Raw genomic sequence first — 23637 nt, forward strand, 5'->3', positions numbered from 1 at the left:
CTCCCGCTGGGAGCTGGGGTGAGGGGCCTCGGGTCCCGCCGGGCTTTGGCTTGTATCTTACTCCTTTCACCAGGCGCTGGGTTCTCGCAGGTGTGGATGTAGTCTGGCTGTTGTCCTGTGTCTTCTGGTCTCTCTTTTAGGATTAGTTGTATTTGTTGTATTTTCAAAAATATATATGTTTTTGGAGGAGATTCCCACTGTCCTACTCACGCTGCCATCTTGGCTCTGCCCCTGCACCTGAAATTAAAACCCATAGATTTTGCCTTTTCCTCTAGAATCTAGAGATACATGATTTAGTATGGGAACTAGTAGTTTCTATATTCAATAAACATGCCAAATAAATGTTTTTGAAGTTTTTTCTTAGCCTTTGGTGAGAGATAACTTATGGGTATCTGAAGGTTTTCCATCAGGGACCTGTGTTCATACATTCTCTAGAAGGACTCATGAGACATGGAACATAGTTATACCCAGGGCTGGGATTCTTTCCAGTGATACAGTAAAGATACACAGCAGAACCATTAAGGGTTAAGACACAGGCAGAATCTGGAGGGATGAATATGCAGGTTTCCATATACTCTCTCCTTCCCAGGAGGGGTCACACAGAACACATTTTTCCCAGCAACAGAAGTGCACCAACAAGTATGTGTGTGATGTTTGTGCCCAAGGATTCCCACTAAAGACACAGGTGCCCAAGTTGTTTACTAGAGGATGGTCATATAGGAAAATTCCAGACTCTACAAGGACAGCAGGCGTTTAGCACAAACCATATTGTTTGCACAGTCTAGGCATAGTGAATCACCATTGTCATTTAACTGTTGCTGGGGACTTTGGGAGCCAAGAACAGAGATGCTAGCCAAAAGCCCATCTTGCAAACATATGTTCTAATTATAACAATCTGAGGCTGGCCATGTAAACTCCTTACTGAAAGATCAGTAAATACCTGTCTTTCAATTTCTGGATGAATAAATTTTTATGTCAAGATATATGTGCAGGAGTGTACTTAATTCAAAAGGCACAAAAGTATAACAGCAGTTTTCCAAAAGTGTTTAAAATATTTACTCATTCAACATTAAAGTTTTCAGGAGCTTTTTTAAACAGTCATGTGAGTAACAAACTACACTGATGATGTTATTTAACAAGAAAGGCACCCTATTTCATTTGGCCTTTTTCCACTCTATTATCCCCAGAGGACAGAAAATGAAGTGTTAATGTCCTGGAACATAAGCAAACACCATGACGTCTTCCTCCATGTGTCAATAAAAGCCCTGCCACCATCTCAGTCCCCAGCTTTGGCACAATGGCTGTCCTTCCTCTTTGGTCCTGCTTGCTGGTCAGTTACTTTTCTGTTTCTTTAGCAGAACTGTCCAATCTCTCGGATCTCTATCCCCCACTGTGGGAGGAGAGTCCTGGTCAGTTCAGTGACTACCAGGTGGAGAATGGAACATACATTATTGACCCCTGGGTATACACTGACAGACTGGGGATGTATAAAATCCTAATCAACAAGACAGCCACTTATTTTGAAAAATATGCACCAGAAAATGAACAAAATATTTTATGGGGATTGCCTGTCCAGCATGGGTGGCAATATAGAACAGGTAAGAATGACTCTTGGTTTCATTCTAATGATCTTCCACTATGACGATGCAGTAATTGGGAAATGGGATCTGTATATATCCTACCATATTTGTGAAAATTGATTCTTTCTTTTCCTTTTCCCTTCATAACCATTATTTCTCTACTTCTCCTTTCTCTCCATAAATCCTTCTTTTATGTACTGCCTGTTTTTACTAGAAACTGCAATGGGGTTTAAGGCATAGTTGCTAAACACAAAAAAAGACCTCACATCTAATCTATTAAGCATTCTACAGGTATTTACTGAATACCTGCTAGGTGCCAGTTTCCATTATAAGCACAGATGAACAAAACAGTCAAGAAGATATGCATAGGAAAAATAAGGTGACGTCAAATTAGTTTGAATTTCTTGAAGATGTAATTGTGATCGCAAGGAAGGACACCTTGTTCGTGAGGATGTTCCTCTGCAAATGATTGATTCCTCTGGAAAATTAAGTACATTCCAGTGTTTAATTAGAAGCTGTATTTGGGCCCAAAGAGTCTTAAATTAAAAGATTCCTTTTTCTTCTCAATCATAATATAAGTTGTTTATAGAGATGGTAGTACAGAATGGAGAACATAGCCGAGGGTTTTGTAACATCTTTCTGTACTGACAGATAGCAATTGCACCAGTTGGGGTGAGGATTTAATAATGTGTGCCACTGCTGAACCATTGTGTTGTATACTTGAAATGAAAATAATATTGTATATCAACTATACTTCAATAAGAAAAGATAAAAAACATTTTTAAAAAAGGTTTTTTTTTTTGACAGGAGAAGCTCAGGAAAAAGACTGGTGTCTCCAGTCCACTCTGTATTGATAACACTACCAATAAGGAATAGGGAGATTATTACTCAGGTGGAGGCCAAGGCAAAGAGAAAGTTAGCAGGAGGGGAAAGAACAAGCTGTAGATGGCTAAGCTAAAAACTAAAAAAGCAAAACAAACAAACAAAAAACTGTATTGGAAGCAACAGATGAAAAGGTGAGGGAACGTAGGACAGAGAATCAGAGGGATGAACAACAGGTAGGCAAGAGAGATGGAAAAGTGACACAAAATGAAGATGAACAACCAGAAGGAGAGATTGAGAAACTACAATTTTCATTTGATGAGGAAAAAAAAAGACTATATTCATTGGAAGAAATACTTTTTGACCTTTTTCTCACTTGACACACCAACCTCATGTTGTAGTTAATCTTACTTATTCTCACTTTATAGATGAGAAAACTGAGGTACAAGTGGTATGTTATTTGGCAAAGGTGAAGCTAGCTAGCGACTAAGCAGGGATTTGGTTTGACTCTAGGCCTGTTTTAATCTCTCTACACTGCCTCCCTAATTTTGGAGAGAAACAGAACAGGAAGTAGGAGAGAGAATAATTACAAAGCACATAATGACAAAACAGATAATTCAATAATAGAAAATTGTGGTGATGTTAGAGAAAGGAAAATGGATGGATTAAAAGACGGGAAGTGAAGGATAAAGAGGGCTAGGAAGATAAACACACATCAAGTGACAATAAATGTTTGTTCATCTTTGCAAACAAAACATACTTAGTTAAGTGACAATTACAACCAGTTTCAAATTGTGCATGATAAATAAATAATCTGTGCATCCTCTATCTTCTAGGAAGATTAGCTGATCCCAGGAGATGGACAGACTGTGGTTATGAATCTGGAGATCGTTTGTGCATCTCTGTAGACAGCTGGTGGGCTGGTAGGTTCATTTCAATAGCAAAATAGCTAACAAACTTCCTCTAAATGTATTCAACCTAAAATCTTAGGAACAGAGAAAACAAAATCAACACTACTCCTTTGTAAAAAAGAATCTCTTTCATCACGTATGTGTGACCTTTATGACACATTCTAAGATTTGGCAGGCACGATGACAATAATGAATCCTTAGGACATATTCAGCTTTTCACAGGACTGAAGCAAGTTGCTGCACAGGATGATGGCCTCTGAAAGCCCAGCCCTGGCGGTTAGCTAGGTAGTGGGCATCTCCAGAATGAGGAAGGATGAGAAATGACATGACAAATGTGCTTTTTCTCATTTTGCTTAGACCAAATACATTTACATATTACACCTGTAAACATGTCAGAGATTGATGACATTATTATCATTGTATCAATCAGTAATCTACAGGTTCAATCAAGGAATACTAAAATAAACAGAAGACTTTCTAACTCTTTCATTTTAGTTTATGTTTTAGTAATACAATGAATTGACCACAATTTCTTAGACATATTTCCCTATAATTAGAAACAAGAATATATTACATTTCATCTTCTTAGAGTGATACACATCACATATACCTTTACATATTTTTCTAAAGCTATGCTGACTGGTTATTTTCAAAGACCCACATATACTCATGGCTACAGATCTAGAATTCTGACTTCTTTATTCTCAGTTGACAGTAGTTTGGAGTTTCAGCCTGCTCCATGGGGGCATAGAACTGCATTCACAAAATACATGTCTATGATGCAAAATATTCTGCATCACCCGTGAGACTCAGCAAAAGTTTTTAGCCATCTAAACTTTAATGTTTAAATCTGCTGGGATAGGTTATAGTTAGAGAGAAGTTTTTTAAAATCTTAATTCATTGTCAATTTTATTATCCAAAGATCTATTGTCAACCCTTGTCCAAAATGTTTGCTTTAAAGACCTAATATAAAATAAGCACATGTGATATTATGGTTGCACATTAAACTTAGCTGAAGAAATTCAAAACATAACACTATAACTGCATTAAAATAGTTTAGAATAAAATCAGTTCATAGTAAAACCTCAGAGTTATTGTATTATTCTGTGCAAAGTAGATAACTTTCCTCCTTTTGTACTTACTGCTTTGAAAAAATGAATATTATCAAATTCAAAAAAATTATTTTTTGTTTTAAAATACTATAGTCAACTACTTTAGCCTGTATTTATTTATGAGCAGAAGTGTGTTGAAGTTATATATGATTCTCAAGGAGATTTTTTTTTTTGGCTGTATTTGTGAGTTTTTGCCTACTGTTTACAGATTACTTAAAAGTTTCCTCTTAGTGTTGTGGTAATAATAAGTACTTTGCTTTTGCAGATGTAAATTTCTTTCTATGCGCATTACCCTTCCTTGCTGCGGTTGATTCAGACATAATGGGGATATCATCAGACCAAGTCATGCTTTTGCCACCATCCAAGGATCAGACGAAGTTTTGTCTTAACGTTTCTAGTTGTCAGTCATCCTTTCCTGGGAAAATGAGACAGTGGATTGCTTTTTTCCAGGTTCCTGTTTTAAGTTTTATAATTTATTTTTTTAGGCACTCATAAGAGAATTTCTTTTCTGTATAATCTTTTTTGTCTAGGTTTTTGGATGCATTATACAGTATTTCCCTAAGTATAAAAATGTAAGTTGTTATGCAAGTTATATTAATATTATTACAAGGCATCAGGGCATTACATGTCATTAATACCCTCTGAACCAACATAGCCTTAACACTAAATCATTCCTCCAATCTCAAATAAATTATATATATTTTTAAAATTGAAAAGCACATATGTATTTCACTGGATGAAAAGATTATTCTGGGTAATTGAACCTTCAAGTCAATCGAGGGTTAACCCTTGGGAGAAATAGTTATAAGTTGGTTTGAGAACAATTAATTAACTTCAACTGAATTAATAAATGATCATATATAGGTAGAACTAAACAATTATGTGGCAATCAAAACCAAATATTCAATGACTAAGATAAAATAACATTAGTTAAACATAGATATGGACAAAGATCACTGATGAAAAGTAAATTTACTCATTCTATAGATTATTAGCTCATTATTTAGATGTGGCTAAATTACATATTCTAATGAATTTTTCTCTTTTCTTAGTCTTAAACTTTGTGGTAATTTCTACTATGGTAGCAGAAAAACAAATGACAAAAAATAAAGATCTCTTGGCCAGTATAAAACACTAACTCTTGGGAAAATGCTTGCAGTTCATTTCTTATAGATGCATTAAGTATTACTAATACCAATAGATATTTATTATACTTTTTACAGAGTGTTAGTCACTGACACCTTATATAAATCAATTATTAGAAACAAAATTCCCCTTTCATGTAGACTATTGCTAAATTACATATGGGAACAAGATTAAATTGTAGGGTGAGGAACTGTTGTAGTTGTTCAAATGTGAGTTAATTTTTCCTCTTTGCTACAGCATTTGCAGTCACCTTCCACCAGCTTTGACGAACTGTTGGAGTACTTATGGGGTGCACATACCTCAACCTTGGATTATACTGACAAAAGTCTTAATGAGAGGTAAGAATGAATCCAAAATCATTTCTATTTAACATGGTCAGTGACTTTTGGCCTTATTTATACCTCTTTATTCTTCTAAAGTGACTGTCAATTCAATAATATATCTAGCCATTGGGCATTTTAATAGTGAGGCGTAAATATATTATTTGTATGATCAGACTTAAGAAGTATCTAATGAAGGAGGGGCAAAAATTTGAAAAAATAAAAATCTTGCACCAGCCAACCAGCTAACCAAAAAATAAAACATACAATCAATTTCTCTATATAATAAAAGGAAATTACCTTCATTGTTTTTACTGCAGACATATATGGTAGGTACATACTTGAGTGAAAAGTCAACTGGTTTCTGGGTAACACTCAAGATATCTTAGATTATCAAAGTCACTCTACAGGTATACTTAGAGGTATTTTACGCTGAGATGTGAGAGTGTACGAATGACTCATGTTTAGTTGTGAGTGACACTGTATAACTCAGGGTTATCCAGAGAAACAGACCTAATAGGAGACAGATGGATAAATAGATGGATAGATGGGTAGGTAGATTGAATGATAAAGGGATGGATGGACAGATGGATGGATGGATGGATAGATAGATAGATAGATAGATAGATAGATAGATAGATAGATAGATAGATAGATAGATAGACTTTTTAAGAGGAATTGGCTCATGTGAATATTATGGAGGCTAGCAAATTCATAACCCAGAGTCTATGCTTGGTTCAAGTTCAAAGGTCAGCAGCTGCTATAGAATCAGAAGGAGCTTACATTCCAGTCTGAAGGCCATCAGGAGAATTCCTGACTCCAGCAAAGCTCAACTTTTCTTCTACCTAGGCCTTCAACTGATTGAATGAGTCCATCCACATTATGGAAGGCAATTTGCTTTATTCAGTCTGCTGATTTAAATGTTAATCTATTCCAAAATCAGTCTCAGAGAAACACCCCAAATAATATTTGACCAAATATCTGGGTGTCCTGTGGCCCAGTCAAGTTGCTGCATGATATCAACCATCACAGACACTGTTTAGGGAATGGAGTCAGCCACATAGAGTGAGGTATTGGATAGAAATCTGGGTATGATAAAAAACAGGATCAAAACCATCAGGGCTCCTTGGTATTATATAAGCAGATTTATAAATCTAGGCAGGAATGTTTGAATATCTCATTTTCCACTGGCTGTTGTCTCTCCCACTGACTCCATCATGCAGTAAGGCAAGTAAATCATCACACTTAACAGATTCACAGAACATTTCCTCCTCTACCTACTAGTATGGTTTCAACAATTAGGCATTAAATTGGGCAATAGAGGAGCTCTTTCCCTTGGCAGTATCAGTGATGTGATTTAGGGCTGCAATCATCACAGTGGCTGTGACTCTACTGCTTTTTCTATTTGATGACAGGAGATAGGGATTAGATTAACAGACAAGGATTTCAGGTTGGGATCGTCAACCTCAAGATCTGATGGATAGCAAGTGTCTTTCTGCATAACTGCTTTTATTTACAGATTTTGCAGGCTCATATACAAAGGTAAATCCTTAGAGAATGCAACTTTATACCTAGGAATAGTTGAAATTCAAGGAAATTGCAGAAATTTAAAAAAAATATATATTTCCTTTCTCTTGTGGACTTAGACTTTTAAGCTTACTGTATTCCTACTTGTGTAATGGAACTGCTTTTGAAAGAAATATCATATCAATAGCCAGTCAAGTTTATTTAAAAATTGCTCCAAAATCACAGAGCATATCAATTTTTTGGTGAATAAGTTTAAACATTTATATGACTCTTTTGATAACAATGATATAAAATAAAAAAAATCAATATACTGGCATATGAGAAGCACTTTCTAATTACAACAAAAAAGTTTTTTCTTAACTCATTTTATTTCCTGAAAATTTATCCTTCTTACTTGACCTTCCATATAGGTGTCAGCAAGTGACTCTCTTAAATGAATTTTTCATATAGCTAATAGCATTTTTTAACTATACCAAGTAAAAGAAATTTCCTTAAGCATTTCAATGTAATACTTCAAGATAAGGCCTTTTTCTAGATCATCAATTTGTGACTGAGCTCTTAAGTAACTTGCTTAAAATCCTGCAGCGAGCGAGTGAATGACTGGGCTAGTATTCATATTCCCTGTGACTCCGTAGCCCATTCCTTACCCTGTATGTTGTGCCGCCTGCAATGTATGCAGCCTACAGACCTGTTTTAAGAGGTCACTGTCTACCAAGGTTCTCCTTCCCTTGTGAAAAGATATTAGAAGCTCTTAAACAATAAAAATATACTACCTTCTCAATGTAAAATGAAGCAGAAATAAAAAAATATAATTTCACTTCCTTTCATGAAGAATCTTCCAATGCTGAGAAGAGATAAGGCACAGATGCAATTGCCAAACTGAACAAAATGCCCCCTTAGGCCTCTTCTCCGACTGTCTCAGGCAGGTCAGAAGGCACGTAAGTCTGAGGCGGGCCTCCCTGGCTGGCCTGCCTGGGCAGCGGCGGGAAGCCCTTGGCCTTCTTGCAAGTGCTATTTTCAGGCAGGAATTCTTCAGGGTTCTCCCGTCCCTCTTGCCCTCCCTCCCTCCCTTCCTTTTTTTTATTTTACATATTGAACTTAGGTGTACTTTCTTACTTTTTATTTTGGATTATTTTTAGTTGGTATATTGTGCCCTTACATGCCAGTGATTTAAAGAGTCCAATGGTTCTATGAGGTGTTGTTATTCCTCCTACCAAAAACACATAAAAAAATAAAATGGCTGTATCTAGACAGAACATCATTAGAATCACTTATTCTGTTACTTGGATATTTGCTGCTATACTTCTGAAAAACTTCTTATAACACCGATTTTCAGTTTTAGGTAGTATCTTTTGAATCACTACTGCAGAAAATTACCACCTCACCCCCATTCTCTTCACCTATCATTTTCTCTGTATAGTTGTTTAATAATTTTGTTTAGGTCGATATTCAGTGCTTACATTATTTTAACTGTCATCACTCTTCACATCTGGGGCCTGCACTAAACTGATTACTTTTGCATTTCCTCATCAGCTTATTCCCCTTGGAGCGAATCATTATCTAGTGCTTCTGTTTTCTTTCAATTTGTACAGAACACTAATGCCTTCAAATTGACAAACCACGGAAGGTTCTTCTCAAGATGTCCAAAAACATCAAGAATTGTGTCAGTTTCTGCTTCAGTAGGTTTCCTTCAGTTGTTAACTGCCCAGGTGGCCAGATATGATCCTTAGGTCTCTAGCACCACCTTGGGGATTTCCTTTATCTCTTTTTTGTGTTGAATCACCCATCTCTAGTATCCCAAATCTTTCTATTTTTCAGATGACTTTGTTTGTTAGGAGTCACATGCCAGTAGATGCAGAATGGTTGTATGAGAAGAAAAATTGGCAGGTGATTTTTTATTCTTAAAATAGCCTTATTCTATCATGATTTTTGACTGAGACTTTGAGTGAGTAAAGAAATCTAGGCTAGTAATACTTAAGATTTTTGAAGGCATATTTCCATTAATTTTTAGCTTCACTTTTGCTATTAAGAAATCTGAAATGGTTTCATTCCTGACCTTTTCTATTAACCTGTTTTTTATCCTTTTTTCTCCTTTCAGTTTTTAAATTTGTTTTGGTGTCTTTTATCCATGTTAGAACTTGCCTCAGGTATTAGGTAATACCTGGATGTGTACTCATATCTAAAGAGAAGCACTTAGAAGCTCTGAGGATGTGAGTAGGTTTTTTCTACTGTGAACACCTTTCCAGGATAATCTTGCTGTGGTTGTTTAACTAGGGAAGCCTTAATGTTACTAACTTTGTCTTTGTTCTTCATCACCTATTTCTCCAGAAAAGATACTTTCTGTCACCTCTTTCAAAAGTGAAGGCCTGCTGCTAGTATTCTTAAAGTCAAGAGAGGGAAGCAGGAAGGGAGAGCCGGGGACTTTACTCTCCTGTGTACTATATTCACATATACTCCCTGTTTTCAATGTACTGTTCTGCCTTCAACTGTGACTAGTTTACATAGTTCAGGGACCCTCTGTTGTACTCTTCTGAGTGTGAGAAGTGGAAGTTACCTACTATGTAGAATCTAGGAGGGAATCTTTGTATATGACTGCTTCTTCAAAAAGCTTTCAAACAATCACCTTCATTACAGCAACTTCCCTTCACAGAGAGAGTACCACTCAGTCTTGACTTCGGAGATATAATACAAATTGCATCAGCATTACTTCTCATCTTCAGTCTCTGGTTGCATAGGATTCAGTTTTATGACTCTATTACATGTTTTCTTTTTTTTTTTTCTGAGTACACAGAACCATTTGAATCCTTCTTTGTCTCTTGTTACTTTCTTTATTTTGAAGTCAATTTTGTCTGATACAAGTACTGCAAGTCCTGTTTTTTTCTCCCTGTTTTTGCATGAAATATCTTTTTTCCATTCATTCACTTTTAGTCTATGTATGTCTTTTGGGTTTGAAGTGAGTCTCAAGATCTGATGGATAGCAAGTATCTTTCTAAGTAACTGCTTTTATTTACAGATTTTTCAGGCTCATATACAAAGGTAAATCATTAGAGAATGTAACTTTAAAGACCCAGTATACAGATGGGTCTTGTTTTTTTTATTCATTCAGTAAGTCTATGTCTTTTGATTGGTGCATTCAGACCATTTACATTTAGGGTCATTATCGATAGATATGTACTTAGTGCCATTGCAGGCTTTAGATTTCTGGTTACCAAAGGTTCAAGGGCAGCTTCTTTGCTATCTAATAGTCTGACTTAACTTGCTTATAACGCTATTTCAAACACAATCTAAAGGTATTTTTCCTCCTCTACTCTTTATATGTTAGGTGTCGCATTCTATACTCTTTGTGTATCCCTTGACTGACTTTGTGGGTAGTTGATTTAATTTTGCATATACTTAGTAATTAATAGGTCTACTTCCTTCACTGTGGTTTTATTTTCTCTGGTAACAGGTATTTAGCTTTAGGAGCACTTCCAACTAGAGCAGGTCCTCCAAAACACACTGTAGAGATGGTTTGTGGAGGGTAAATTACCTCAACTTTTGCTTATCTGGAAACTGTTTAATCCCTGCTTAAAATTTAAATGATAATCTTGCTGGGTAGAGTACTCTTGGTTCGAGTCCCTTCTGTTTCATTGCATTAAATATATCATGCCACTCTCTTCTGGCCTGTAAGGTTTCTGCTAAGAAGTCTGATGACAGCCTGATGGATTTTCCTTTGTAGGTGATCTTTTTTCTCTCTGGATGCTTTTAATACTCTGTCTTTGTCCTTGATCTTTGCCATTTTAATTATTATGTACCTTGGCATTGTCTTCCTTGCGTCCCATGTATTGAGAGATCTGTGCACTTCCATGGCCTGAGAGACTATCTCTTTCCCAAATTGGGAAAGTTTTCAGCAATCACTTCCTCAAAGACATTTTCTATCCCTTTTTCTCTCTTTTCTTCTTCTGGTAGCCCTATAATACAAATATTGCTCTGCTTGGATTGGTCAGAGAATTGTCTTATTATTTTTTCATTCTTAGAGATCCTTCTTTCTCTGATACAAGTACTGCAACTCCTGTTTTTTCTCCCTGTTTTTGCACGAAATACCTTTTTTCCATTCCTTCACTTTTAGTCTGTGTATGTCTTTTGGGTTTGAAGTGAGTCTCTGGTAGGCAGCATACAGATGGGTCTTGTTTTTTTATTCATTCAATAAGTCTATGTCTGTTGATTAGTGCATTCAGACCATTTATATTTAGGGTGATTATCGATAGATATGTACATTTAGTAGTACTCAAGAGTGCACTGAATCCACTCTTCTACTTCAGTGCCTCAGCATCTTTGTATTCCTCTTCTCTAATTTCTATTTAATTTACCATCTGCTCTATCTCATCTAATGGGCATTTAAATCCCTCCATTGTATGTTTCATTTCAGATACTGTATTTTTCAGTTTCTGTCTCTTTCTTGAAGACCTCCCTGAGGTCTTGACTATTTATCTGTAGCTCCATGAACATGTTTATGATTTTTATTTTGAAATCTTTATCAGGAAGATTGGTGATTTCAGATTCACTTAGACCTCTTTTTTGTGTTTGAGGGATTTTGGTTTGTACCAGGTTCTTTCATCATTTCATATTTTTAATGATTTCTATGAAATAACAATTTTGTGTAGGCAGCACCCTCTAATGCCCAGAAGCTACTCCTTAGAACTGCCCAGCACCTGGAACGATGCTGGGGGTTGCAGGCACGCAATGCCAGTGCCTGTCAGAAGGAAAGAGCTCTTTCCTGCTTCCTGGCTGCAATGCCTGCCTCCACTGCCAGGGCCAGTAGGCCAATCGTGCAGGGAGCAGCCTCTGCTTACACCCTTGTAGCTGTCGTAGGTGGGACTGCCCTCTTACTGGCCTGGTGTGATGGTGGGGGCAACAGATTTGTAAACTGATGCCAGCCAGGAAGAAAGAGCAACAGGTTGCTTATCACAGTGGGGGGTCTTAGCACTCCCACTGTCAGCCAGGGGGATGGAGCATGTGAAGCTCCTGAAAGTTTCCAATCTTCTGGGCTGAGTGTGCTGGGATGATTTTGTCCACCTGTCCTTTCCCTGAGCAGCAAGCTCTGTCTGATCCTTGCCTCTTTTGCAGCCCTCTCACTGTTGGGAAGCCTTTCAAAGTGGCTGCCTTTCTTTTGTCCTTGAGCAGCCAGTTGTGGGTACCTGTTCTCCACAAGTGGCTGGAATCTCAGTCTCTCTGAGTATTTTGCCTGTCTTTGCTTTCCAACCCCTCTAATCTCCAAAGCACCATGTTAGGTGGGTTCATGCTCCCTGAGCAGATCTCCAGGGGTTGGTATTTAGCAGTCCTGAGTTTCTACTCCATCCCTGCTCTGTTTCCCTTCCTCCCTCCTGTGAGCTGGGCTTGGGCAAGGGCCTGGGTCCTACCAGATCATGGAAGACTATTTCACCTAGTTTTTCTCACCTGCTACTTTACCCTTTTCCATGAGGTCTTCTCTTTTCCCCAGATGTAGGTTGTCTATTGCAGTCTTCTTTCTGGTTGCTCTTTCAGGATTAGTAGTATTTGCTGTATTTTCATGTTATATGTGGTTTTGGGAGGTAATTTTGGCCTCACTATTCATGCCACCATCTGGTTTTCAGTTCAGTCTATATTACATCTTTTTCGTTTGTTTTATTGGACTTCCAGTTTCTAAGACTATGTTACTCCTGTCTCTCCCACTGTTCTCCCAATCCTTCTGAGTTTTTTTCCTCATGATTAATGATGGGGAGCATCTTTTGCAGGTAATGAAAGTTAATATCTATAAAAATCAGTCTTTTTGTTAAAAACTTTTCTGTTATCTCTTTAATTTATTTCCATTGTTTTTTTCCATAGGGTCATTTCAACATAATCTCATTAATATGTTATGACAGATAAATTTTATAGACAGTTTCAGTACTGAAGTTAAGAATAAAAGTTTTCTATCAATTCATCTCTTTGGAAACTTAAAAAGTAGGATCCCAGTCAAATGGAATTCTTCTGACACATTATGTTGGTGGAAGGTGAATCTTTTAAGGATTATTAATATAGAAAATTTCAAATGCCTCTTTGTGTGCCCTTTGTTTTGTCCAGGTCTAAGAATTAATTTGGAAGGTTCTAGGCTGTTGGTTGTTCCTAGAAAAAAATAAAATAGAAGTTACAATCTTATACTTTGGCATGACACGGATCTTACTCCATTTGTTCTGGGGATCCAAATAATGATAAACTCAGTTTTCTTGTCTTATAACCTATAATAATAATAGTACATACCACATAGGGTACTTCTGAAGATTACTTGAGAAATCCATGCATCATGCTTAACATATCACTGGCGCATGAGAAGCATTCAGTGTACAGTAACTATTATCAATCATTGTGACAAAAAGCAGTGGAGGGCAGCTGAAAAGACTATTAGTTTTAAAGCCAGATTTTATATATTTGGCTTTACAGTTTATTGGGTGTGTAACCCTTTATTTCACTTAGTTTTTCTCACTAGAATGTAGCACAATTGACAGTGACTAAACCAGAGTGCCACACAAGAGTAAGCGTTTATTGCTCACATGTCTGAGGTTTAGCTGGGCTGGTCTGCTGATCTTTCCTGGGCTCACCTCAGGTTAGCTGATTCTGACTGGCCCACAGGGATGAGTGGGACAGCTCAGCTCTGTTCTACTTGTCCTTTATTCTCTATCTGTCAAGATGATGTTTTCCATATTGGCCAAATCAAATCATTTGGTGGGGCCAAGGGCAGGAAATTATGCTCCTCTTCTCTTTTCCCCCTCCCCACATTGTATATAGCATGGAAAGAGCATTTGAAATTTATATACCAAAAAACAGGGAATGGAGAATATTGAAGAAGTAGCACAATGTTTGCTATCTACTACTACATACTGCAGAACTTCATTAAAATTCTATGTATTAACTTTATTTAGGTAAAAACTATAGTACAGTTTATAATTTGCATAAGATCATACCTAACTCTGTGTATTCTGCATATACTTAATTAAAACTCTGTGGTCTTGGATCCTAAGATTGGTTGGTGTGTGTATATATATATATTTATTTATAATATTATATATATAATTTTTATAAACCTTATATATATATAAAACATTTATATATATATATGTAAAATTAAAATGAGCCTTTTAAGGTATATTTTTACCTTTTTACGTAACCACATTATAATTGACTTACTGGATGAATTGTCCAATAACACATTCAATTAAATCGTTTGAAAGGCTTCAATTGAATTTTAGTTCTCCTCATAAGCCCTCTATGTGTTGAACTAATGCTTTCATTTCTTTCTTCCTCTCTCAGTGTTGCTGACTCCTTCCCAGTTTGTTTAATCCATCATTACTAGGACTTTGTGGCCGTTGCTCAAATCCTTATGAATTTACATTTCCTTTTATTCTTATTTCATAGTTAGTCGTGATGTGACTAAAGATAGTCAACTGTGAATCCACACCAAACTTCTTTCATCAAGAGTGCACTGAATCCACCCTTCTGCTTCTGGGTGTTGAAGTCAGGAAGTACCCCCATGAGCATGGGGGCCAAACACAGCAATGTTTCTCCTCTCGATTATGTCACTTAACATTGACAAATATAATGCAAGCATTTTCTCTTTAATGGACCCTACATATGCTGTGAAAACAGAGAAATTAGGATATAATGTAATGAGAAAATAACTTTTACATATATGAATGATATGGTGTTATGGTAATGCAGAGGAGGGGGAAAAAGCCAGTCCTTTTCAGGTGGGCTGGAAAACTTTATATAGAAAGTGATTTGTGATGTGATTTGAGAAAGAATGTAGCTGGTGAGCAAAGCAAAGTGTGGACAATGTTTCAAGGAAAATGAGCCTGTTAAACAACTGAAAATGGTTTCAGCATGCTTAGACAGTTATAGGGACAGGAGCCATGAATAACATAGTTATAAAACTATTTACTACATCCTTAACCTTTCCACAGTAATAATTTGTTTCCCAAATCTGTGTGAGAATTTAACTTCCTCCAGTAGAAAGAATAAAAATATACATGTGCCAGCCAATCTTAGGATCCAAGAACACAGAATTTTATTTTAAGTATATGTAGACCAGACAGAGTTCAATATTATCTCATATTACTCAAAGTAAAAATATGGCAGGCCTTCTCCAGTAGGAAAAAAAACCATGTATTTAGAAAGTCAGACAAGAAAATTGGACATATGTTTCTCTTAGGATGCTTAGTATTTAAGGGGTCCCCTGACTTCAAGAAATCAAGCTTTACAAAGGATATGTGAGTCTAGCAAAAATTTTGCTTTGGTAACTGATTTTTATCGGCACATTTTTAAAGAGCATTACATAGTGATAGTCTAACATCTGGTTATCATGATATTCGAGCTTAAGATGTTAGTTAAAAGGTTAAAAACTCAAAATAAAATACAACAGTTGATGGGATGGGCTTTTCCAAATTAAAATTTTTAATTACCTCTATTTATATCTTCAAAGGTAGGAATTCAAGCTATCACATTCTAAACTAAGAATTACAGTTTTAGTTTGTTGGCAAAAGATGGTCTTTTCCAGAAAACAATGAGGCTGAAATTCTGAATGGACTAACTATAATTGTACATGTTTCCACTTGTCTTTTAGGTTGGAATATTTATCCAAACCAGAAGCGAACTTTGGAAGAAATTGGGCTACAGCTGTGAAATATTTAGGTGCATCGCTGTTTCCTACAACCTTGATTAGAGTTCATGAATTCCAGAAGGGCCTCCCATCACGAATGTTTGTTAATGGGGACAGAGGCCCCTTCATCAGTGACTTCACTAACTTTCAGAACACGGTCCTGCTTAGTCTAAATCTACTTTACAAAGTAGATAACTCTATAGGTAAGGTGCCTTACAAGCAATACCTTAAAGAAAATCAATATTACATTGGATAAATATAGGTAGAAAAAATGATTACATCATAGATATATATCGTTAGAACACATACTTTCAAAGAAAGTCATTATTTCATTTGGGTGCCCATTCCACACACTGTTGTTCTTCCAGTCATGGCCTGTCCTGACCCATTAATTCAGCCACCAGATTATAAGTCCATTTTTTCATCTACAAGCTTACATATTTCTTTTCTGTTATTACAGTATTTTTTTTCCTTATATGTTGCTTTTACATTTAAAAAAAGATAAATCATTCTCAAAAGGAAACCTGCCATGATTAATGGGGAACACGAATAAACTGACTTCTGTGAACTCCCTGCATCCAGCCTTGGTAGTCATGCTCCAGCCCCTTCATTGTGGGGTTTCCTAGCAGAATGAAAAACAGAAGGAATTTTTAATTGCAAGTTTGAATTACCATAAAATCCCAGTTTTCCAGATACGTGCTTATGCTCTAAAATATTAGTATTTTTAAAACAAACAATGAATATGAATGCTATGAAAGCAAAGTCAACATAAATACATTAAATATATGTTCTTGAAATCTTATTTGCATTAGTTAGAGTCACAAATAAACCCAAACATTTTGGGAGTTTCATGCAATTGGAGTTTCTTCTTGCTCCATTAATGACCCAGTGCAGAGTTCTCAGTGGCAGCTTCTCTTTACACAGTGAGTAGCACACTGAAGCCCTTCCAGCTCCTGGAATTATCTACACCCCACCAACAGGAAGATACTGCTGCATTTGGAGAATGCCTGGATATTTCTTCCTCTTTATCTCATACTCTACAGGTACAAACTGTTCACAGTTTCCCCTATCTGGATGCAAGTGGGCTAGGGAATTAAGTCGTTGCCTGAGAACTACTGTTGTGTGATGAATATACACCAGGAAAGGGAAAGCATGAGCTTTGATGATCACCTACCCATCTCTGCCAAATTATCAGATAACATCATGGCATTCTAGTCTTGGATCCTCTACACTGGCTCCATGGCTCTTTTCTCTTAAGATGTAAAGGGTGGAGAACTGAGTGGAGATTTGAAAGTTATTTCACTTAAAGCATTGAAGTGCAATCCTATATGATTTTACTATAAGATCAGATTTTACTGAAATTTTGTTTTGGGTTTAATATGCAATTTTGAGTTGCTTTCATGAGAAAAAAATGGGACATTAAATGTTGAAAACTACTTGTGAAAAAAAGTGAGGCTTGATAGCCCAATTGGGCAGACATTGTGTAATGAGGGATTTAGATCGTCTGGTCATTATTCTCATGACCAACTACTCCGTGCTCTCACTGGCACTCAGAAGTCAGTCACAGTGGCGAAGGCCTTGGAATATTAAAATAAGCAGAGAAGGAAAACAAACCAACCAAGAAAGCTGTTGCCTCCTTCTCCACTCTAGTCATCACCACCTCCTCCTTTCTGTGAATGAGGACAACTGTTTGTTAAAGTACAATGTGTGAAGAGGTGGGAGGAAATGAGCTTGGGCGTCTCAGAAGCTTTAATTCAGGTGGCAACATAGGAGGCTGCTGGTTTTATGGACACACCGAAATCACAGCCATATACAGAACAATATCCCTCTGAGAGAAATCTGGAAACTAGTAGAGTGACTCTTACACATTGGGCAAATAAGAGTAAAACCCACATTTAAATGGGAAGGAAAAACTGTGGCCCAGACTTGTCATAAATCCCACCTCTGGCATGATTACAACAAGGAGGGATTTCACAACTACCATCTTCTCCCGGAAGAGTGAGGGGTTTGGGCCTCACATCTGGCACCCTGATTTTTTAAGCCTTCCTTACAGATAGCTATCCAAATCATCAAGCTTTGAAGCAAAGAGGGCTTGAATCCATAATCCATAGGACCCAAGAGCAAAAGTGAACTAATAGACAGTTCTTTAAGGGCTTGCAGACTTTCTGGTAAATGGCAAAATGCCCAGGGTCCAGAACAGAGGCAGCAGATTGAAATGTGCCCACTGTTTGTATCAAAGAGGCCTGGTGGGTTCCATCTTTGTATTCTTCCTTTGCTTCTTTCCAGCCTGCTGCCATCTCACAGAAAGGAGCTTGTCCATAGTTCTGGTGCCCTGTTTTTTGCAGTTGCCACTCAGGGGATACCCCTTGATCACCTGGCTCTGGTGGCAAGTGGGGCTTAAGTTCACAGGTTCTACTAGGCGATAATACGCAAAGCTGCTGCCTGAGGATCTGGTTTACAATTAGCTTGCATCCACGTGCTGGCTGAGATCTTCCCCTTTTGGGACACTAATAGGTCTTGGCACATCCTTGACACTAAGAACAAAGAAAGCTTCTTGGATAATCATGAAGGACTGAGATACAACCAAGAGCAAGGGCAGGGTTGAATGATAAGGTTCTTCTCCTACACAAGGTCACTCTTTCAAAGCTGGGATAGTTAGTTGTTTTATCTAGAGCATAGAAACCAACAGGAAAGTCAAAAAAGAAGAAACGGAGGAATATACTCCAAATGAAAGAAGATAAAACCTCATAAAAAGACTTTATCAAAATGGAGGTAAATCATAAAGACTTAAAAATAATGGTCATAAAAATGGTCACTGTGGTTGAGAGAACAATGAATGAAGAAAGTGAGAATTTCAACATAGAGAGAGAAAATATAAGAAAGTGCCAAGCAGAAATCACAGAGCTGAAGAATATAATAACTGAGCTGAAGTTCAATAGAGAGGTTCAACAACCACCTGGGTGAAGTGGAAGAAAAGGTCAGCAAACTGGAGGGCAGGGCAGGGGAATCTATCCTTTAAGAGGAGTCAAAAGAAAAAAAGAATAAAAAAGAGTGAGGACAGCTCAAAGGAATTTATAGGACAACATCAAGTAGATCAATATTTGGATTATAGGCATCCCAGAGAAGAGAGAGAGAAAGGGGCAGAGAAATTATTTAGAGAAATAATGGCTGAAAACTTCTACAGCCTGGGGGATGGAAACAGACATCCAGATCCAGGAAATTCAGAGAGTTCCAAATAAGAGGAACCCAAAGAGACCCCTAGAAGAACACACAGGGGGTGAATTTCTTGACATCAGTTTTGGCAATTGTTTTTTTTTGGTGCAGGAGTATTTGACACCAAAAGGAAATGCAACAAAAGCAAAGTAAACAAGTGGAACTATATATATCAAACTAAAAAGCTTCCACACAACAAAGGAAACCATCAACAAAATGAAAAGGAAATCTGGTGTATATCATTTGTCTGACAAAAGGTTAATATCCATAATATATAAAGAACTCATACAATTTAACAGAGAGGAAAGAAAAGATCTGATTAAAAAATGGGCAGGAGATCTCAAAAGATATTTCAACAAAGAAGACAAACAGATATCCAACAGGTACTTGAAAAGGTGCTCAATATCACTAATCATTACGGAAATGCACACATCAATAATTATGACAGTGAGATATATTCTCATGTGTTAGAATGGCTATTATCAGAAAGACAGAAATAATGTGTTAATGAAGGTGCAGAGAAAAAGGAACACTTGCACACAGTTGGTCGGAATTTAAATTGGTGCAGCCTTTATATAAATAGTATGGAATTTCTTAAAAATAATTAAAATGGAACTATCATATGATTTGACAATTCCATTTCTATCCAGAAATGGACAATTCCATTTCTTACCCAAAGGAAATGAAACCACTATGTTGGAAAGATATCTGCAGCCCCCATGCTCATTGCAGCATTATTGACAATAGCCAAGACATGGAAATGATCTGTGTCCATCAATGGATGAATGGTTAGAGAAAATGTGATACATACACACACACACACACACACACACAGAAAGAGAGAGAGAAATATTCAGCCATGAAAAAAGGAAATCCTGCCATTTGTGACAACATGGGTAAACTTGAGGGCATTATTCTAAGTGAAGTAAGTCAGAAAGAGAAAGACAAATATCACCTGACTTCATTTTTATTTGAAATCTAAGAAAAATAAATCAAATGGATAGATACAAAATAAATATTGATGTTTGCCAGAGGCAGGGTGTAGAAGGTGGGTGAAATGCATGAAGGCGGTCATAAGGTACAAACTTTCAGTTACAAGATGAATCTTGGCGATGTAATGTACATTGTGGTGACTATAGTTAACCATACGGTATTGTATATTTGGAAGTTGCTAAAAGAGTAGATCTTAAACGTTCTCATCATAAGAAAAGAGCTTGTAACAATTTGTGATGGTGGATGTTAGCCAAACATATTTTTTATTATTTTTATTGGAATATAGTTTATATACAACATTATATTGGCTTCAGATGAACAGCTTAGTGATTCAATTATTTACATTATTAAATGCTCACCATATTAAGTGTAGTTACCACCTGTCACCATGGAAATATAGTGAAATATTACGAGATATATTCTTTATGTTATACCACCTGTCACCATGAAAATATAGTGAAATATTATGAGCTATATTCTCTATGTTATACACTAAATTATTTTGTAAGTTGAAGTTTGTACCTCTTTATCCTCTTCACCTATTTCACCCTCCCATCCCTGTGTGGTAACCAATTGTCCATTCTCTGTGTTTATTAGTCAATTTCTGTACTGTTCGTTTGTTTTGTTTTTCAGATTCCACATGTAAGTGAAACTGTATGATATTCCTCTTTCTTTGATTGATTTATCTCATGATAATACCCTCTAGGTCCAACTAAATTTATTGTAATCATTTCTATATATATAGAATCATTATGTTGTACACCTAAAAATAATACAATGTTATATTGTCTCATTTAAAAACTTATTAAATTTCAAATCTAATAATCTATTGTATTGAATTGAAAATAAATAATGGGTGCCATGTAAAATTAAGAGGTTATCATGAGAAAGGGAACTCATTTTTATTATATACCTACCCCATGCCTGAAATCCTGTCAGGTGGTGTTTTTTGGTTTTTTTTCATTATCACATATACAAATCACTACAACGCTTTCATAAAAATATCATTACCGTTATTTTACTGATAGAAAACAGAGGCTTTGTAAATTGAAATAATCCACCTGTTGGTAAATGAGCCAGTAGATTTGCATCCTGGCCATGTTATTTTAAAGCCTGTGCTGTTTTTCCTTAACAATCATCCTGCATTCTGAAATCTGTTCTCTAGGATAAGTTGAAATCTGGTGTCAGCCCTTTGCTTCGCTGTTGGATGTGCCTGAGTGGGACTGACTCAAAATTAACCATGCATTAAGATTTCAAATTAAACTTGTTTCCTTACTAGTCTAGATTTAGAAAGAATCATTATTCTTGGATCTTAGAATTTTAATAGATTGGCTCTAGCTAACTGAGAAACATGAACCAGATGCTCTTATCCACCAATCAGGTAACATACTATATTGATGGAAAAGAATAAAGGATGTTTATGGAAATAATTCTCCATGGAAGTTCAGCATTATCCTACCATCTCCAAAGAGTCTAGAATCCTGGGACCAAGGGTTCAGGATACTGTCAAACTGTTGCTTCATATACATGAACAGAGTTAACCTGAAATTGAATCAATTTTCTTCTCTTCAATTGATTTTTTTTCTAAATTATTTTCTCTCTATTTAAAATGTATTTAATTGTGTCTTTTATTGATTTATTTTAAAGTGTATTTAATATACTCAAACTTAAAAAGTCTAAGTGTTGAGATGTTTATTAAATGAAAATAGAAGTCTGCTTCACCATCTCTTTTCACTTAAATATCTTAGTCCTTCACTCAATTTTTAAAAATCAATCTTTGGTGCAAATTCCTAGAATATTTTAAATAGATAAAACAGTGCAAGCAAGTATATAAATTAAACCTGTGTTGTTTGCATAAATTAAATTATATTCACTGCTCTGCATTATACATATTTTACTAGAAAAAATTTTGGAGCTTTTCCCATATCAGGACATACTGATCCAACTCATTCTATTGAAAGGATAGTAGTATTTCATTTAATGGATTTATCATAACTGTGAACATCACCTTCTGTTATAAGGTATTAGAAATAATGTGACAATGCCATTGTATGTATCCTTATATTCACATAATTTATGATTTTACCAATAAATTTGTAGCTAAGAAATGAATTAAAATCAGTGGGCCATATATTGCGAAATGGTACTCAAAGATTTCAGGGGTTTACATTTTTGTCTTCAGACTATGAATTTAGATTCCTGTTTCGAATCCACTACCATATAGTGATTTCAATGCTTTATGTTAGTTTGTTATATAGAAAATGCTACTTCACCATTATATGAATTTACAGTTCTTTAAATGTGTTTGTGTACTTTTCTCAGTTTTCTGGTTACTTATATTTCTTATTGTTTTTTATATGAAGAGCTGGTTAGTTAATTTTAAACTTAAAAGCTTTATATGTATAATTATCATGTAATAAAATTAATATTTGTATGCAAAATACATAGAATTTTGTGTAAATGTTATAACAATAGGGTATAAATTTAAATTGACATGTAATAACTTTAAATCTTTTCCAGGTTCATTATCTTTGCCTGTATGGAAAACTTTAATGAAGACACATGAGGCAAGGAAGCTATTTCTAGAGTTTTTAGAAATAATTGTTAAAATCTTTAATTCAACGTTTCTGGATATGATTAATGAATTAAAAATGAATGATAATTTGTTGAGCAACAGCAATTTCAAAATTTGATGTGATCACAGCCTTAAGTTTTCTTATTTCTGGTGTTTTTGATTGTGCTTATGCATTCCCAACTTTAAATCCAAATTAACGATATGATTATTTTACTCAATTAGTAATTCTTGATTTTTGAATTTATCAATACTTAAAATGTCCAGGATTTAAATAAGACTGCATTAAGCTCTAATAAATCACTAAGAAATTAATAGACACACATTAAACTTGTATGGCTCTTTTATAGTTCTCCTATGTAAACTAATTTCATGAAATTTAAAGCAATATGTCTTACTGATTTATAATCTAAATCCAGACTACTTTCAAATAAAATACTGACAAAGTTTTTAAAACTCATAAATAGAGTACGTAACTGATTTGTCAGTTTTGTGCACGTATCCTTAATCTCCTTGTCAAGTTTGTTCCCTCCAGAAGAGCCAACTCCAGGCGTCGCTCAGACAAGGATTTCAGCCCATCCCCAAAGCTGATGAAGACCCACATCAGCAGCCCCGCCACTTAGCTGCGTCCTCCTCTTGTGTGCCCTTGTCCATCTCGGCCATGGCTGAGTCAGCTCCATGACCTCACTCTCCCTGACAGACAGCAAGGAACTGCTGGACCCACAGGCAGGGACAGCGCCCCCCTCAGCAGGAAGCAGCCACAGATGAACGACCGACACCTACTTTACCCG

General features: G+C 36.1%; 1 protein-coding gene across 2 annotated transcripts; it reads left to right on the plus strand.

Annotated features, from left to right (window-relative positions):
• Window positions 1-1293: 1293 nt before the first annotated feature.
• On the plus strand, window positions 1294-23310 carry C13H6orf58 (chromosome 13 C6orf58 homolog). 2 transcript variants are annotated; one of them, XM_073219584.1, is made up of 6 exons: window positions 1294-1598; window positions 3239-3325; window positions 4691-4875; window positions 5809-5909; window positions 16033-16271; window positions 22795-23310. In XM_073219584.1, exons 1-6 carry the CDS (start codon window positions 1298-1300, stop codon window positions 22965-22967), a joined length of 1086 nt encoding a protein of 361 aa, XP_073075685.1. In that variant the 5' UTR covers window positions 1294-1297; the 3' UTR covers window positions 22968-23310. The 2 variants fall into 2 exon arrangements, with proteins under 2 accessions (XP_073075685.1, XP_073075686.1); XM_073219585.1 differs by having other exon boundaries at window positions 16033-16100.
• Window positions 23311-23637: the final 327 nt, after the last annotated feature.

This window comes from Manis javanica, chromosome 13 (assembly GCF_040802235.1).
Source record: "Manis javanica isolate MJ-LG chromosome 13, MJ_LKY, whole genome shotgun sequence".
Classification (NCBI taxonomy): domain Eukaryota; kingdom Metazoa; phylum Chordata; class Mammalia; order Pholidota; family Manidae; genus Manis; species Manis javanica.